Genomic DNA, 15,732 nt, shown 5'->3' on the forward strand with positions numbered 1-15,732 from the left:
GTTTTTTTTTTTTTTTTTTTTTTTTTTTTTTTAAATTGGATATCCATAAACTATATTTATATTTTGTATTTGAATATAGTATTTTAGTGTTATTTTACCGTTAATTATCCTTATATATTTGTAGATTAAGCCATTGGATTGGGCTTTCCACGTAGAGACCTACCCATTGGTTTGGGCTTCCACTTAAGAGGCCGGCCCATTGGATTGGGCTTTCCATGTAAGAGACCAGTCCATTGGATTGGGCTTTCCACGTAAGAGACCAGCCCATTGGATTGGGCTTTCCACGCAACAGACCAATGAGCTTTTGAGAAGCCCATTTTCTTAGTTGTGAAGACCCAGATTTCTTTGGGTCCAGCAAGCCCACGATGCAAGTGATGCAGTTCCTGTGGCTGGGATACCCTGCAACCAAAATCAAGACAATTATCGGATTCTTATTCGTTGCCCTTCCCACATCTACGACACGTCGGCGAGCCCGCCCTAATTCCACCAACCGCCAACTTTTTGTGTTACAGGAGGAGGCTTCAAACTCAAAACTCAAGAAGGTTTTTTCTTCAAAGAATTTCGAAACACAAGATTTAAATCAAATTTTTTTAAAAAGAATAAGAAAAAACATTGATTGGAGAATCCTTGTGAAACTGAAAATTTTGAATCAGTCGAGTCGTGGAAGGATGCAAGAAGTGAATAACCTTGTGAAGATGCGACAAATTTTGAGAAAAGTGTAGCAAAGGAGGGATGCCACTTTCAGATGGTCTAAAAAGAGCCCACTAAAGTTGATCTTCATCAATCGAGCCGCCAGGGGTTGGTGTATAATCTATAAAAGCGACGCATTTGTTGAAAAAGCATCTGGCATTGGGGGTTCATTTTTTACATTCTCGAGAATTAATTCTATATCTTCAAAATCCTCGCAGACGAATCGCTCGAGTTTTTGATCGGCTAAGCGAGCAAGAGGTGGACGAAAATGGGAGTTGCTGCGAAAATCGCACCGTCAATGCTATCCTCAGATTTTGCTAATTTAGCTTCGGAGGCCGAACGGATGCTTAAATTTGGTGCGGATTGGCTTCATATGGATATTATGGTACCCACACGCTCTCTGTTTCTGTTTTCCTGAATTGTCCCTTTTCTTCAGTTATAATTGGACGAAATTGCTTCCGATTCTTGATCCCCTTCGGTTTAGTTTCATAACCCAACAATTTGATCCTAGTTTTTTGCCTTCTGAGACTGATTTTCCACCATTTAGCTCTAATCTAATATAATTGGTTCAAAATCTACTCGGCTTCAATTGTTTGAATCATATGATTTGTCCATGCTTTTCTGGGTCTTGACAAAATTATATCTATGCTGTTTCAGTACTTTATCTCTAGAACTAGTGGAAGGTTGTCCATGGATTGTTTCACGGGTAGACTTTTACGATCAACTTCTTTTGAACTGAATACTAAAATTGTTATAGTCCTATTAAAAGAACGTTTTTCACTTTCTTGTTGATTGGTTGATGAGAGTGTAGAGAAAAGCGCAAGGAAATGCATAATCCAACTAGTGATGCTATAATGACATGGTTGCAAAGTTTGAGATGTGCTAGAGTTGGCGTGGTTGAACAAACTGTAATTTCTTTGCACATAAAATTTTCTGATATCACATCTGATATCTCTTGTTGGTTTATTTGCAGGATGGGTAGGATCATTCTTTGCTGATATCATGCTTCTGTTGAACTGCAATGTGCTTCATGTGAATGGGTTTGATACTTTGGTCATTTGTTTAGTATAGGATTGAATTTCCCTGAAAATAACTTGACCTTCACCTGTGTAGTGTCGATCACTTGTAGCACCTACTTTCTAGCCAAATGTCTGATTATTTGTAAATATTGGCTGTAGAAACTTGAGAAGAATGTAGTTTTAGTTTTATAATATACGTGTCGATATTTGTATGCATGCATTTTTTAGTTATCGAGCGCTTCATCTAGTTGAATCTTTTTCTTTTCTTGCACCTTGCGCTGAAGCCCAAGAAGGATATTGCATGCTAGTATACCAGTTAAATAAAACATTGATCTTGTGTATTTTCGATTGGATCGAGTTCATATCTTAACTTTTTCATCAATTCAGTGATATGTATATTATAAATCTCGATTGAAGAAGCTTGGCATTCTTCGCTTACGTTTGCACCCTTCCTCGTCCCTAGGCATCACCTCCATCAACTTTTCCTTGACTTCTTGTCCATCTCCTCCGTTCTAATGTTTAGATCCCTGATAATCGTGGATGAGTTATGATTTGATTATTTGGCTTTCTATGTTCATTGATCTACCTTCACCACATTCTTTCTGCTACCACCCTTTTTACCTTTTTACCTCTTTACTTTCTTCAGTTTGAAACTAACAATCATCTGAAAACTTCTAATAATTAAGAAAATCACGAAGTTTTTTCTTTTAACAAATTGACATGGTGACCCCATGAAATTTGACCATTATCATTTGGTTGAATTCACCCTGTAACAGGTCTGTACATCATTTCTCGATAGTGTGCTTTGTGCATAATCTGGATTACACACACAATTTGGGCTTGCTTTTCTAACTCTTCAAGTTTCCATTGGATTTATATCTTGTGTCTAGCTAGCTAAGTGACTATTTTGTTGTTTATGCATTTGCCACAGGCACTTTGTCCCAAATCTGACAATTGGTGCCCCAGTCATCGAGAGTTTAAGAAAACATACGAAGTAACATAACCTCCTTGCTTCATCAGTTTCAGCAATTTGGATTACTTTTTGTAATGGCCAATTGTTAGAGTTAGATGGCATTACCTTGACTTAATGAGGAATAAACTTCTTGTGTTGCAGGGCATATCTTGATTGTCACCTTATGGTTACAAATCCACTTGATTACGTTGAACCTTTGGCGAAAGCTGGTGCTTCAGGCTTTACCTTTCATGTTGAAGTATCCAAAGGTACATTGTGTTTGGACCTCAATTCGTTATAGTTCTATTGCTTCGAAATTGAAGTTTTATTTCCCTCTTCTCTGGTAGACAATTGGCAGCAATTGATCCAGGAAATTAAGTCAAAGGGCATGAAGGCAGGAGTAGCACTAAAACCTGGAACACCCATCGAAGAAGTCTATGCTCTGGTATGCAATTAATTCTCTCATCTTCTCTCCTAATTTCATATCTTTCATTGATATGTTGTAGGATCCGATTCATCTAATATAACGCAGCAAAGTGCTTATGGTTTTGTGCAAATGCTTCTGCATCAAAAAATTTATACTTGTTAAGTGATGCTTGTTCTTTCTTCAATTTTCAGGTAGAAAGTGAAAATCCAGTGGAAATGGTTCTTGTTATGACAGTCGAACCTGGTTTTGGTGGCCAAAAGTTTATGCCAGAAACGATGGACAAGGTTCGATTACTTCGACATATTCAGTATTCCTTGAGCATTGTTTGATTGGCGTCTCTTGTTGAATCTTCTTACTGATTTTAACTTATCCAGGTTCGGAAGTTAAGACAGAAGTACCCATCTCTTGACATTGAGGTCTCTCTCTCTCTCTCTCTCTCTCTCTCTCTCTCTCTCTTTTAAGTCTTCATAATTTTTTCCCATGATAAAAAANAAGTACCCATCTCTTGACATTGAGGTCTCTCTCTCTCTCTCTGTCTTTTAAGTCTTCATAATTTTTTCCTATGATAAAACAATTTGTTCAAAAAACCAGATTTATCTAGCAAGTAGACTTAAGATGCAATCTCTGTAAGCTAGCAGGAACGTGCAAACTCAATGTAGCATACTCGTTGTAGTTCCGATTCAATGTACAGATGGCTATACGAGGGATGGTGTTGACACTGTCATTTTTTTCTTTGATTGGCAGGTGGATGGCGGGTTGGGACCTTCAACCATAGATGCAGCAGCTTCGGCGGGGGCAAACTGCATCGTTGCAGGAAGTTCGGTGTTTGGAGCTCCTGAGCCTTCCGAAGTTATATCTGTTCTGAGGAAAAGTGTTGAGGAGGCCCAGCTGAACTCTTGATCTTTTTACAAGCTTCAAGAATATATCTTGTTATACACTTTTTTCAATCCAAATGGGACATTTTTAGATTGACTGAAGTTGAATTGATGGTTTGTGAGTCCCCAATAAATCACTAATAGATCTTGTTATACACTTTATGTATAACTTCTATGGATTAAGATGATTATGAAATAAATTAGAGAGTTAAGAAAAGAGTATGGGTTCCTGATTTAAGGGAAGTTTGGAATGATTTTTAAAGCGTTTATGTTTATGTATAGATTTGAGAAATTAATGGTGTGGTTGTTGAAGGAAAATAAGAAGGCATTGGAGTGGGCGTTGAGCAGGTCACTCAAGAACTAAGGAATAATGAGCGCATGAAAGCGAAGGAGGTTGCGTCTCATCTCTTGACCAAGGGAAGGGAGGAGCCCCCTTCATTCCTCGGCCGATGGTATGTCTCTCTGACTCCAATTCCCAGATATTGATATTCTTGTTCTTGTTTTTCCAAGATTTTTAACATCCAGAGACAGATTAGGGATCCTTACATAGCACATGCCCTCACATGCCCCATCTGCTTCCATCTCTCTCCTTCCTTCTTTTCTTTATCATATTCTTTTCTCATTTTCCATTTTCCGCTCCATAATGATCTTTTCAACATGTTTTGTCCTCACTCATATGCTTCTTAAAAAAAGTTTCAAGAGATCATCCAACATAGAATTACGTTGAAGCTCCTACGGTTGAAACTTTCTATTACCTTTAAGCTTTTTCTTAAGTATCATATCTCTTTACAGTCATTTTCATTCGGATGTTATTTCAGTTCATTCATGTACTTTTCTCATTTATTCGAGCATCGCAAAACTTCTATTAAATTATTATTATAAAAAAAAAAAATGAAGTAATAATATAAATTGAAGTATGATTGAAATGTGAATCCTGTCCCAGTTGATTAGGTTTAATGGGAATCCAACTGATGCTCCCCAATACCAAAACATCCTCTTCCTCACACTTTATGGAGAACCAACTTTCTGTCTATTATTATCTTCTTTTTGCTGTGTCCATATTTCACCTTTTTTTCTCAGTAAAGCTATGCCGACCTTTCCAGTTGATTATGTCACTAATATCATTTTATGCAGATATATTATGATCAAGATAGATAAGTGGAACAAGATCAATACTCGCAAAAATCTTATCTTCTCCGAGACCAAAATAAGATTTAAACTTAGTTATAGTTCGTGTTGAGCTCATCCAAGCTCGAGCTCACATACTGAGAAGATTGCTAGGTTCTGTATGCTAATAATTATTCTGTGTGTGTGGTTATTGGTTCTGCTTGTCAACTTAGAGTAGTGATGGAGAATTTGACCCAAAAGACATCCCCAACATTTCATGCCTCAGCTTTAGCATGCATGAAACAAATGCCTTTTCTTATCTTTCCTTTCTCTCTTTATTCTTAGTCTACATATAACTTCATTTGGCCTATGTCTTAATCAAAACAAACAAACACTTCTATGATCCTTTCATTTCTTCCCAAAACCTGTTATTTCTTTATAGGTTACTACTATGCATCTCCGATTGACCGTACCTGCTAGTGAAAAATGTTAACTTTTTTAAATACATTCGTCAATATGAGTGTAGTAATAATGTTTAGACTCAACACGGGTATAACTTATTTGATCCATACAACTTTTTTTCTATAGATAAGACGTTCAAATCTCTATCCTCATATTGTTAGACTAAGAATAGGATCGAAATAAAGATGGTAAGAAGTAAATTCATGAGTCATTTCCCAGTGGTAAAAGTAATGATTAAGGAGAGAAGAGAGAAGGGTCGTCAATGGAAATGGCCTCACATCATACCTCATTATTATGGAGATTGAATAAGAATGAAAAATAAGGCAACCCCTAAGCATCATAGCTTTTTAGGGAAAAGGGCAGGAATCAAATTAAAAGGCTAAGGAGGTAGGGTTGGCTGAGGCTTCACAATTCCTTTGGCTGGATTATTGATTGAACATGTAGTCCCATTTTAAAAGTTATGTTATAGCCATAGAGTTGGTATCTATGCTGCATCAAAATGTCTCTTAAATTATTGAAGAATGGGTTGTTTATATACTTTTTATGTAGCCTTTTGCTCAAGAAATTGATCAATTCAACATTGAAGTTCTTTGATTTCTTGTGTGCATTTCCTTCGAGATTAGAAGAACAACCATTAACTTGGCTTCGATCCATTTTTGTTAGGTATTTTAGGCAGATTTTGTTTAATAAGTCGATGAACTTTTGACTTTNTGTTAGGTACTTTAGGCAGATTTTGTTTAATAAGTCGATGAACTTTTGACTTTGTGTTGAATCAAATGGGACCGCAATCTTGAAGCAATCTAGTAGCGAACAACGAAAAATCCAAGGTTTTGTGTAGAAATATAGCAGGTATAAAGCTACGGTTTTGATCACACCCAATGAGTAAACAATGCAAAGAACTTGGATTAATAACCATCCCATATCGGATCGAATCGAATCAAAGTTGATTGGTTAAATGTATAAGCAGTTCTTGTTCGTGTCCCCCAAAAGATCTTGTCCTCCAACACCCATGACAGAATTTCTCATCTTTTCAAATGCCCCCTTCTGGATCCGAGAGGGATAAATCCCCTTCAATTTTTAACTGGTTTGTGCTTTTGTGGAAGCTTTGTTTCTTGGAAATGGCTATTGTTATCAGCGTGCTGTTGTTGAGAGCTCTTATCTTGTTCATCTGGTTGGTTTCCTCTGCATTTGGAGAGAGATCGTTGAGCTGTGATTCCACGTCGCCTGATGCCTTCGGCTTCCATTGCAATGGAAACGAGGCTCTGGTGCAGTGCGGAACATTTGCAGTTCTTTTCGCGAACTCGCAGTTTTCGTCTCTCTTTAACCTCAGCTTTTACTTGGGGATCAACCAATTTGCCATTGCTGAAATCAATGGCTTCTCTGCTGACACAGAGTTGCTTCCTTTAAACCAGCCTTTGCTGATACCCATTGAGTGTAAGTGCAATGGCAGCTTCTTCCAAGCTGGGTTGACAAAAACTGCCATTAAAGGAGAGAGCTTTTACAGTATTGCTGAATCACTGGAGGGGTTAACAAGTTGCAGAGCAATAAAGGAGAAGAATATGGGGGTGTCGCCGTGGGGTCTCGGTGACTCCGCTCGGTTACTGATACCAATGAGATGTGGCTGTCCATCTTCCTATGCAGGTGGTGGTCCAAAGCCAAGGCTCTTGATTTCCTACCCTGTGAGACAAGGTGACACACTTTCCAATTTAGCTACAAACTTCAATACAACTCCTGAATCTATTATATCTGCTAATAGCAGATCCTTAGCTACCTTCAAACCAGAAAGGCTTGAACCGTTTTCAACCCTTCTGATTCCGGTGAATGGTGAGCCGATCCTCGGTTCTTTGGTGAAACCGCATCGGCCCGATTTACGTTCTCCTTCCACCAGCATCCCCTCAATCAACTCACGCAAGAATACAGCAAAAATGGTGCATTTTGGTGTTTACATTGCANCGAAACCGCATCGGCCCGATTTGCGTTCTCCTTCCACCAGCATCCCCTCAATCAACTCACACAAGAATACAGCAAAAATGGTGCATTTTGGTGTTTACATTGCACTTGGTGGTGTCATACTTGGGGTGAGCATTGCTGCAATGGCATGCTTTTTGGTAATCAAGCTGAAGAAAAACAAGCAGAAGAAGACACAGAAGTCATATGAAAGAGGTGAAATGGAGCTACAACAGCTTAGTCTCAGTATTAGAACGGCAAGCGACAAGAAATTCTCTTTTGAGGGATCTCAAGACACTTTTGATAGTCACCTCCTGGAATCAAATGCAAGCAAGATGCTCATTGCGATGTACACAGTTGAGGAGATCAGGAGAGCGACCGAGAATTTCAATACGAGTAATCAGATAGAGGGATCGATGTATCAAGGACGTCTCAACGGGAAGAACATGGCGATCAAGAGGACGGAGAACGAAACCGTCTCCAAGATTGAGTTTAGCCTTTTACATGATATCAAACATCCTAGCATATTGAGGCTTTTGGGAATATGTTTAACCGAGGATCCTGATTCGTTTCTGGTTTTCGAGTATGCAAAAAATGGATCGTTGAAGGACTGGCTTCACGGTGGATTGGCAATGAAAAACCAGTTCATCACCTCTTGCTATTGCTTCTTAACATGGAGTCAGAGACTGCGGATCTGTCTGGACGTCGCAGCCGGGCTACAGCATATGCACCACGTTATGAAACCGGTTTACGTTCACCGCAACGTAAAGAGCAGAAACATTTTCTTAGATGAGGATTTCAATGCAAAGATTGGGAATTTTGGAATGGCAAGATGTGTTCAAAATGAGATTGAAGACCCCAAATTCTGTTCTTCCAATCCAGCCTCTTGGAGCTTGGGTTATTTGGCTCCTGAGTACATTCACCAAGGTATAATTTCCCCAACCATTGATATATTTGCTTATGGGGTTGTTCTGTTGGAGGTTTTGTCTGGTAAAACACCAATAACAAAGCCAAATGCCAAAGGAGAAGGCAGTGTATGGCTAACAGAGAAGATCAAGGCCATCATGGAATCAGATAATGCAGCAGATGAACTGAGGGAATGGATGGACAGTGCATTGGGGGATAGCTATGCACTTGATGCTGCTTTCAAATTGGCAAAACTTGCCAGATCTTGTGTCGAGGAAGACCATTCGTTGCGTCCGAGCGCAGCAGAAGTTTTCGACAGGTTATCGAGATTGGTCGAAGAATTGCCCGAAGGCGATCAGAGCGTAAGCTGCGAAAGCTCCACAAAGCCTCTTGTGAAGGGGCTGCAGGCTTCTGAAACAAATCCATAAACAAACAACCTCATTCAACTCAGCCTTCACTTGCAGTTCTTATGTAATTTATGGTAAGCTGATGAGTGTTCATTTTATACTTAGTTTTTAGTTTATGAGAGAGAATGCAAACCATTGAAGAACACAAGGACAAAGAGTAAATCATATATAACTGTTGACCAAAAATCTAAGTTGAGAACACATAAAAATGGAAGAAAATCAGGACATCATGAACTTAAACTCATCAAAGTTAAGAACACCATCAGAATTGAGATCAAATTTAGCTATCATTTTCTTGCATTCCTCGATGCTCCTGGATTCCCCAAGCCTACTCAGCATCCTCTTCAAGCTCTTAGTGGTTATGAATCCACAGCCATCCATTTCATACATTCTGAACGCCTCCATCAAATCACTCACTTTCTCTTCCTCTCCTACTCCTTCCATAAACGCAACAAATTCAGCCCAGCTCACCAACCCATCGCCGTCGGAATCCAAATTCTCCACCACTTTCTCCGCCTCCTCGAGTGTCAAGCTACCCCCGACGACCGCCATGCACCGCTGCAACTCCGGGAGAGATAGATTCCCGTCACCGTCGCCGTCGACCTGCTTGAACACCTTCTCGTACAATGCGATTTTGTCCATAATTCTGAATGCGTGGAGAGCGAGAGTGAATTAGGAGAAATGAGAATGGAGAATGGAGCATTGGGGAAACATGGGTATGCAGTTATATGAAAGGGAATGCGCGTTACGTTACCGCAGTTTGACCGGCGAAGAAGTTGGGAAATGAAAATGGTGGTTGCCGTCAACTCGTGGAGCAGGTGGATGACCATTTCTAGAATTTGAAGAAGGTGGGCTTCTTCAGCGATTGTTGAAGAATTAAACAATTGTGCGTATAAGATTGACGGAGAAGGGAGGAAAACGTGGGAAAAGCCCTAATTCCGCCAAGAAAATTTTGTTTAAAGAATCATGTAAAAAAACCTGAACACTAAAAGGGTGATTTCCACAAATAAAGGGGTATTATTCAACAGATTTGGGATGGTTTTTTTAATTTTATAGACTAATAGGACCTTTTGACAATATTGAAATTACCATGTTACCCCTTTTAAACATCAATTATTTCCCATATTTGGCAAGTTCCAAAAAAAAAAAAGTCTTCATAAGCCCTCCGCTTTTCGTCTGCGTTTACATTTCTGTCTAAAACGGTTCGCAAATGGCAAGTTCTGGCAGCTTTGACAGTTTCCTCGTCTCTGTAAAAACATGAAATAATATATACATATTCTCGACCAATTCTTCAAGAATTTGAATCTTCTTGATGCACGTGATGTTGAACTATAAAAATAAGTTAGTCAGATAAATGATAATAATAGCAGATCTTCACAGTGACATAATATTGTTCACTTCGAGCACAAATTTTCATGACTTTACTTTTGATTTTTTCTATATATTATATATCTAGATTTTTCTTTTAATTAGCAAGCGCGGGACTCTAATTTGTAATATGTACAACTAAGATATGGAATCAGCCTTTTGCTCCGCATCAGTAGAGGCCTGGACTTGAGCAGCATACTGCAAGTTCCACAGCACATCCTCGAACGAGGGCCGAGACAATACGTCGGTCGATATGCATTTCTTTGTGATAGATATAACTCTTGATAAGGACTCTTGGGAGCAGGTGGTCAACACGACTGGATCCACAATTCGTCTCCGCCCATCCGTGCTGCCGAAGGATGCCTGTTATTGTTTCATACATAAGGGATTCAGAATCAGCTAGTTCTTCTGCTCTTTTAGTTGATGAACTTGAATGGAAAGAGACAAGTTATATATATACCATGTCATTTAGAAGAAATGTTTCTTCTCTTCCAGTTACTATAGGCCCAACAAGTGATTCCAGTAATATATATCCAAAATTGTAAACATCATCCTCCAAGTTTTTCCTGTTGCAGCAACCAAACACCATGAAAGTTTAAACGCTAACTATCTGGAAGCATCGGCAAGCATCCATTGAAATGAAGGGAATAACTGGAAGATCAAATTTTTTTTTTTGTTAGAATCCACGAGTCTACGTATGATATTATCCACTTTGAGCGTAAGCTCTCATGTCTTTGCCTTTGGTTTCTCCAAAATGCCTCATACCAATGGAGATAGTATTCCTTACTTATAAATCCATGATCAACACGAGACTATCTCCAATGTGCTCTTCCAACCATCCTCAACAGATTATTCGTATAACAGAAGACAATGCATAATATTTGTGCTTAGCTCAGTGGTTTTCTTACCTTGATTTTGTGCCTTCTCCCTTTGCCTACAAAAAATGAACGGATAGAGTATAAGTTCACTTAACAAAACAAAAGAAGCCAGTAGAAATCTCTCAATATCACTGGAAATGTTGGACCAAACTCCAAGGGCTACAAGCTAACTTACCTCATGTTTTTCAATTTCTTCGGTGATAATCGATGTGCCATAGTCACTAAGCTTTGGAATTCGGTGTTCATCAAGCAATATATTGTTTGTTTTCAAACGATTATTGAACGAACCAGGAATGACCCCTGTATGCAGAAAGTGAATGGCCTTGGCAACTCCAATCAAAATTGTCAACCTATCTGACCACTTCAAGACCTTCTCTGGATAAGTTTCTGCGTTTAAAATATCAGATAAATGGCAATATGAACATTCCACCATAAATGCGAAGCTTAAAAGAACCTAAAACATGTTCAAGGCTGCATTTGGTTTAGATATAAGAACCAAGTGACAGTGTGCTAAATGTTGCACAACAAAGATTTTCTTGCAACAACCAAAGAAGTTACTGTTTCAAATTTTGATTTTCAATGATGGAACCACAAACCTAGCCGGTGGATGATAATGTACATTTGAGTATAAACTCTCATGACTTTGTTTTTTGTTTTTCCAAAGGCCTTATACTACTGGAGATAGTGTTTCGTACTTATAAACTCACAATCTTCCTCTTCCTCTTGATTAGTTAACGTGGACTACTTCTATCAATAATCTTGACTAACCTGTCAAAAGAGTGCGGTAATTCCCAGTTGGCACGTATTCGTATACAAGAAGAACAACTTGCTTGACAGTTGAGTAGTCATGTCCGTCTCCCTCAATACAGTGACCAAAGAGGCCAACTAAATGGGGGTGGTGAAGCTTCGAAAGAACATCCAGCCGAACTTTAAGGTTTTGTACTGAATATTTCTTGGATAAAGGTAAGCACCTTACAGCAACAAGAGTCCCATTTTCCAGTTTTCCTCTATAGAGCTGAAGAAGAAAACAGTGAAAACTTGAAATCCCTTAATGAACTGTATGAACTATATGAGCTCAAAGATGAAAGACAGGTAAGAGAAACTTTTGGTTGACATGACTCCCAAGAATCAAAGCTAGTGAATAAAGATTTAAGACTACCAAAAACTGAAAATTTTAATAGAATCAAAACCTCTATATGAAAATTGTGGTTTTTATGAATACCTTTCCTATAGAACCCTCTCCCAAGAGCATTGATTTATCAAAGTCTTTTGTAGCATCCTTTAGCTCTTGAAAAGAAAATGATCGACACATTGGAACCGTCTGGGCACCTAGCTTCATAGCTTGAGAAATGAACCCTGCAAAAGAACAATTCCTCTCAAATCTTAAGACATGAAATGTAGCCTACTGCCTACAAACAGACACAACTTACTGGCACTTGCTAATAGCTCAGATGGAACTGCAGCAGGTGAATTTTCTTGTACAACTTTTGGCGGTACCGACAGTTCTTGTACTGTTCTTTTACAGAGCCTTCGGTACAGAAAGATAAGTCCAAAGGGTAAAAGCACGATAAGAATTATAGCTCCACTGACGAAGGCAGCAACAATCAACAGTTTTTCTATTCTTCTAGATTTTCCGGTCTCTGTAAGGGATTCTGCACAAAATGATGCTTCATGCTGATGTTGCAAATCAGAAGAAAAACAATTCCCACCAAATTTAACCACTCTCTTGTCTGAAGAACTTCCCAAACAAGTGGGAAGAGCACCAGTTAACTTGTTGTCTGAAATATCAACATACCCAAGTTTTGTACTGCACCTTAGAGGATTTGGAAGGGATCCACTCATCTTATTTGAAGCTAAATTAAGGTATGTAATGTTTGGCAAATTGAACAAGAAAGGAGGTGGTGACCTCGTCAGTTGATTGGATGATAGATCAAGATGTTGAAGCTGAGCCATCCGACCAAAGTGCTTAGGAATTTCGCCAGATAACGCATTCTTGCTAAGTAGAAGTGTAACTAGTCCTTTTGGCATGACTGGAAGAACAGAGTTTAACTTATTGTCTCTCATGTCCAACACATTCAAATTGGTCAAAGCACTCAAGTCGGGCAATTCCCCAGAAATTTCATTGTGAGACAGAGAAACGTCGGCTAGTGTTCTAATTCTGCATAATGAAGAGGGAAATTGACCGGTGAGTCTATTTCTTTTCAAGCTCAAAAAGGTAAGGTTCGTTAAGGAGTCAAGCCAATCCGGGACTGTATCATTGAAGTAATTACCATCGAGAACCATTGAATAGAGTTGAACCATGGTAGAAATTTTAGGTGGGATTTGACCAAATATGAAATTTGAGCTCAAATCCAAGAACTCAAGAGAGGAGAGGCGATGAATTTTTTCAGGAAGTGGCCCCCAAATTCCCAAAGAAATTAAGCTAAGAACCCGCAAGCTACTTAACCTTGACAATGTGGTAACGAAGGAACCTATGGAAAATCTCTCAGATAGAGTTTGATTTGGAATTGGAACCCCATTGAACCCTCTAAATTTGACAAACTTATCCCCCATAATTCTGAGTTCAGTCACTACATTGTTCTGGCACGCAATGGTCATCTCTCGAGATGGGGAAACATTACAGAGGTCACCATCGAAAGTGTTCATAACTTCCAAGGAAGAAGGGTACTCCAAATGTTTCCTGATCTGCAACAGGATTTGGGTCTGAGAGGATTGTAGCTGATGGGTATAGAGAAAGAAAAAAGCCCATGAAAGACTGACAATAAGGTAAAGTTGCAGAGAACCCATTTGAGAAACCTCAGAAACTAGCAGGTTAATCAACAAGATGATCGAAGACGAAGAACTAAATCAAGAATTCTTAGTCTGAGCCACATAGTATCGACCTGGAAAACTTTTGACAGAAATTCGAAAAAGAGAACTGCCTGGGGAAACTCTCCAAGTCGGGAATTAACCCTCCACTCAAGAAGAAAATACAAAGGTAATGAAGTTAAGCCCTCAAAAGAGAGCAAGCGAGAGAAGGAAAAAAACAGAGTAAATACGAGCAAGGAAGAGAATCTTCAAAACAGAGTACAATTCCCGCAGCAAACAGATGCTCAAAGATGAAAAAGCTGCAATAGAATTCACAAGACAAGATACAAAAACTCAAGCTGATGATTACAAACAATGTGTTGGAAGGATCAAATTCTAAAAAACAGAGAAGAAAACAAACAAAGTGATAAAGTAGAGTAAAGAGAGCACTTAAAAAAGAAGAAGAAGAAGAAGAAGAAGGCAAGTTAAGGAGGAGAAGAGATAATAATTGGTGGAGGTAGTTGAAAGTGTACTCTTAAAACCAGAACTCACACAGAGAGCATTAACTACAACAACGAGGAGGTCGCCTCTGACATGAAAGAGGTCAAAAGTCCTCTTTGGAGCAAATGAACCAAGTGTGGGGATCGAGAAAATCAAATGAACCAAAGTAGAGTGCACTGATGAGAGCTCTATATCCCAGCTAAAAATGAATGCCATGCTTACTCTGTTTTGTTCTTTGCTTTTTTTTTTTTTTTTTTTTTTTTTTTTTTTTTTTTTTTTTTTTNGTCATGATTATCCTACAGATTTCGGGTATTTACAATATTGCCATCACGTGTTCAGCTTTAGTTACCCGTTTACATTCTTTTTGACTAATTTGATATATTACCGTTATAGATGAACCGCCGCAGTCACGGCTCACGAGTCCTTTCCCGCACGTATTATATATGTATTTTTATGAATTTTAGTAGGAAAGTTAGTGAGAGGATATATTCCAAAAGAGGACAATCAAATGATGTGGGACCTATTTTGGACAGCCAGCCTGTTCCCAAGGCCAACACAAGCAGTTCAGAAAGGTCAATTTCCTCTTTATAAATGTTCAGAAAGGAAATAAGCAGAAAACAAACAGCCATCAATTCAATAATTCCTCAATTATGCTTCACATGTCTATTCAACAGCTTTTTTTTTTTTGTTTTTTTTAAGAAAATAATATTTTTGGTACAGTCCTTTTTTTTTTATGTATAATTTAAACTATACTTTGATGTGGCATCAGACTGGTCAATTTATTCTTTAGACTTGAGAAATATTCTAAAGAAAAAAGAGCAGTTTTGCTTTGTGGTTTTATGGATATATTTTACCCAAAGTTTTCATGTACAATATTAATTCTGTAACCCAACAAGAATTGCCTTTTCAACTTTTTGACTCCTTCCCATCATTTCAATTTTTCTCATGCCACTAAATTTTCATTTTTATTCTTTTTTTGCCTTTTAAGTATAGGTTCAACCTCTAAGAAATTATTTTAGTCACTATTAAATTTTTTAAAACAAATGATAAAACTGAAACTCCACATTTTTTTGTAGTAAAAAATTGTCTTCCTATATTTAAAAGGGCATGAAGACCAAATCTAAACAAGAAAAAAAAGAAAGAAAAACATTTCTAAAGAGTCCAATGACAGTTGACTGATTGTGTGATTATAACTATAATATACCAAATTTAGTTAAACAATGATTAGAGAAACTGAAATTAAGAAATCAAAGTAGTGAGATTCCTTGGGTCTCCATTTGGTAACAAAAGTGTGTTTAAAAAAAAAAGTGGGCTCTCATTTTCATGATAAATCCCATATTTTTCTTTCTTTATCTTCAATTCTTGAGAATTTTTATTTTTTTCCTTCAATTTATTTTTCGAAAACT

General features: G+C 38.1%; 4 protein-coding genes across 8 annotated transcripts; 2 read left to right on the plus strand and 2 right to left on the minus strand.

The window, feature by feature from the left end:
- Positions 1 to 574: 574 nt before the first annotated feature.
- Positions 575 to 4,201, plus strand: LOC111803638 (ribulose-phosphate 3-epimerase, cytoplasmic isoform). Of its 3 annotated transcripts, XM_023688155.1 has the most exons (9): positions 575 to 798; positions 909 to 1,075; positions 1,664 to 1,668; positions 2,641 to 2,703; positions 2,824 to 2,930; positions 3,009 to 3,106; positions 3,280 to 3,372; positions 3,463 to 3,504; positions 3,833 to 4,201. In XM_023688155.1, the coding sequence occupies exons 2-9, from the start codon at positions 959 to 961 to the stop codon at positions 3,986 to 3,988; spliced, it is 681 nt and encodes a 226-aa protein (XP_023543923.1). In that variant the 5' UTR covers positions 575 to 798; positions 909 to 958; the 3' UTR covers positions 3,989 to 4,201. The 3 variants fall into 3 exon arrangements, with proteins under 3 accessions (XP_023543923.1, XP_023543915.1, XP_023543931.1); XM_023688147.1 differs by lacking the exon at positions 575 to 798 and having other exon boundaries at positions 805 to 1,075; XM_023688163.1 differs by lacking the exon at positions 575 to 798 and having other exon boundaries at positions 1,058 to 1,075; positions 1,664 to 1,730.
- A 2,069-nt stretch (positions 4,202 to 6,270) lies between these two features.
- Positions 6,271 to 8,840, plus strand: LOC111803660 (protein LYK2). 2 transcript variants are annotated; one of them, XM_023688172.1, is made up of 2 exons: positions 6,271 to 7,478; positions 7,584 to 8,840. In XM_023688172.1, the coding sequence occupies exons 1-2, from the start codon at positions 6,567 to 6,569 to the stop codon at positions 8,811 to 8,813; spliced, it is 2,142 nt and encodes a 713-aa protein (XP_023543940.1). In that variant the 5' UTR covers positions 6,271 to 6,566; the 3' UTR covers positions 8,814 to 8,840. The 2 variants fall into 2 exon arrangements, with proteins under 2 accessions (XP_023543940.1, XP_023543948.1); XM_023688180.1 differs by having other exon boundaries at positions 6,271 to 7,380; positions 7,486 to 8,840.
- Positions 8,841 to 8,933: 93 nt separating this feature from the next.
- On the minus strand, positions 8,934 to 9,760 carry LOC111803676 (putative calcium-binding protein CML19). Of its 2 annotated transcripts, none has more exons than XM_023688192.1 (2): positions 9,547 to 9,760; positions 8,934 to 9,438 (listed from the first exon to the last, which is right to left on the minus strand). In XM_023688192.1, the coding sequence occupies exon 2, from the start codon at positions 9,432 to 9,434 to the stop codon at positions 9,012 to 9,014; it is 423 nt and encodes a 140-aa protein (XP_023543960.1). In that variant the 5' UTR covers positions 9,435 to 9,438; positions 9,547 to 9,760; the 3' UTR covers positions 8,934 to 9,011. The 2 variants fall into 2 exon arrangements, with proteins under 2 accessions (XP_023543960.1, XP_023543968.1); XM_023688200.1 differs by having other exon boundaries at positions 9,542 to 9,760.
- Positions 9,761 to 10,116: 356 nt separating this feature from the next.
- Positions 10,117 to 14,513, minus strand: LOC111803689 (probable inactive leucine-rich repeat receptor-like protein kinase At3g03770). Its single transcript, XM_023688214.1, has 7 exons — positions 12,469 to 14,513; positions 12,261 to 12,394; positions 11,807 to 12,053; positions 11,214 to 11,425; positions 11,069 to 11,094; positions 10,621 to 10,726; positions 10,117 to 10,523 (listed from the first exon to the last, which is right to left on the minus strand). The coding sequence occupies exons 1-7, from the start codon at positions 13,823 to 13,825 to the stop codon at positions 10,299 to 10,301; spliced, it is 2,307 nt and encodes a 768-aa protein (XP_023543982.1). The 5' UTR covers positions 13,826 to 14,513; the 3' UTR covers positions 10,117 to 10,298.
- Between the last annotated feature and the right edge of the window lie 1,219 nt (positions 14,514 to 15,732).

Source organism: Cucurbita pepo, chromosome LG01 (assembly GCF_002806865.2).
Source record: "Cucurbita pepo subsp. pepo cultivar mu-cu-16 chromosome LG01, ASM280686v2, whole genome shotgun sequence".
Lineage (NCBI taxonomy): Eukaryota > Viridiplantae > Streptophyta > Magnoliopsida > Cucurbitales > Cucurbitaceae > Cucurbita > Cucurbita pepo.

Bases quoted from the DNA above. Each gene is read 5' to 3' on its own strand.
- LOC111803638 (XM_023688155.1), top strand. From the start codon at position 959: ATGGGAGTTGCTGCGAAAATCGCACCGTCAATGCTATCCTCAGATTTT. The intron at 2,704-2,823 runs GTAACATAACCT...CTTGTGTTGCAG, and splicing joins AGTTTAAGAAAACATACGAA to GGCATATCTTGATTGTCACC. The intron at 3,373-3,462 runs GTTCGATTACTT...TAACTTATCCAG, and splicing joins TGCCAGAAACGATGGACAAG to GTTCGGAAGTTAAGACAGAA.
- LOC111803660 (XM_023688172.1), top strand. From the start codon at position 6,567: ATGCCCCCTTCTGGATCCGAGAGGGATAAATCCCCTTCAATTTTTAAC.
- LOC111803676 (XM_023688192.1), bottom strand. From the start codon at position 9,434: ATGGACAAAATCGCATTGTACGAGAAGGTGTTCAAGCAGGTCGACGGC.
- LOC111803689 (XM_023688214.1), bottom strand. From the start codon at position 13,825: ATGGGTTCTCTGCAACTTTACCTTATTGTCAGTCTTTCATGGGCTTTT. The intron at 11,426-11,806 runs GTTAGTCAAGAT...TTTTAAACGCAG, and splicing joins TTACCGCACTCTTTTGACAG to AAACTTATCCAGAGAAGGTC. The intron at 10,727-11,068 runs GTAAGAAAACCA...TTGCTGCAACAG, and splicing joins GGAGAAGGCACAAAATCAAG to GAAAAACTTGGAGGATGATG.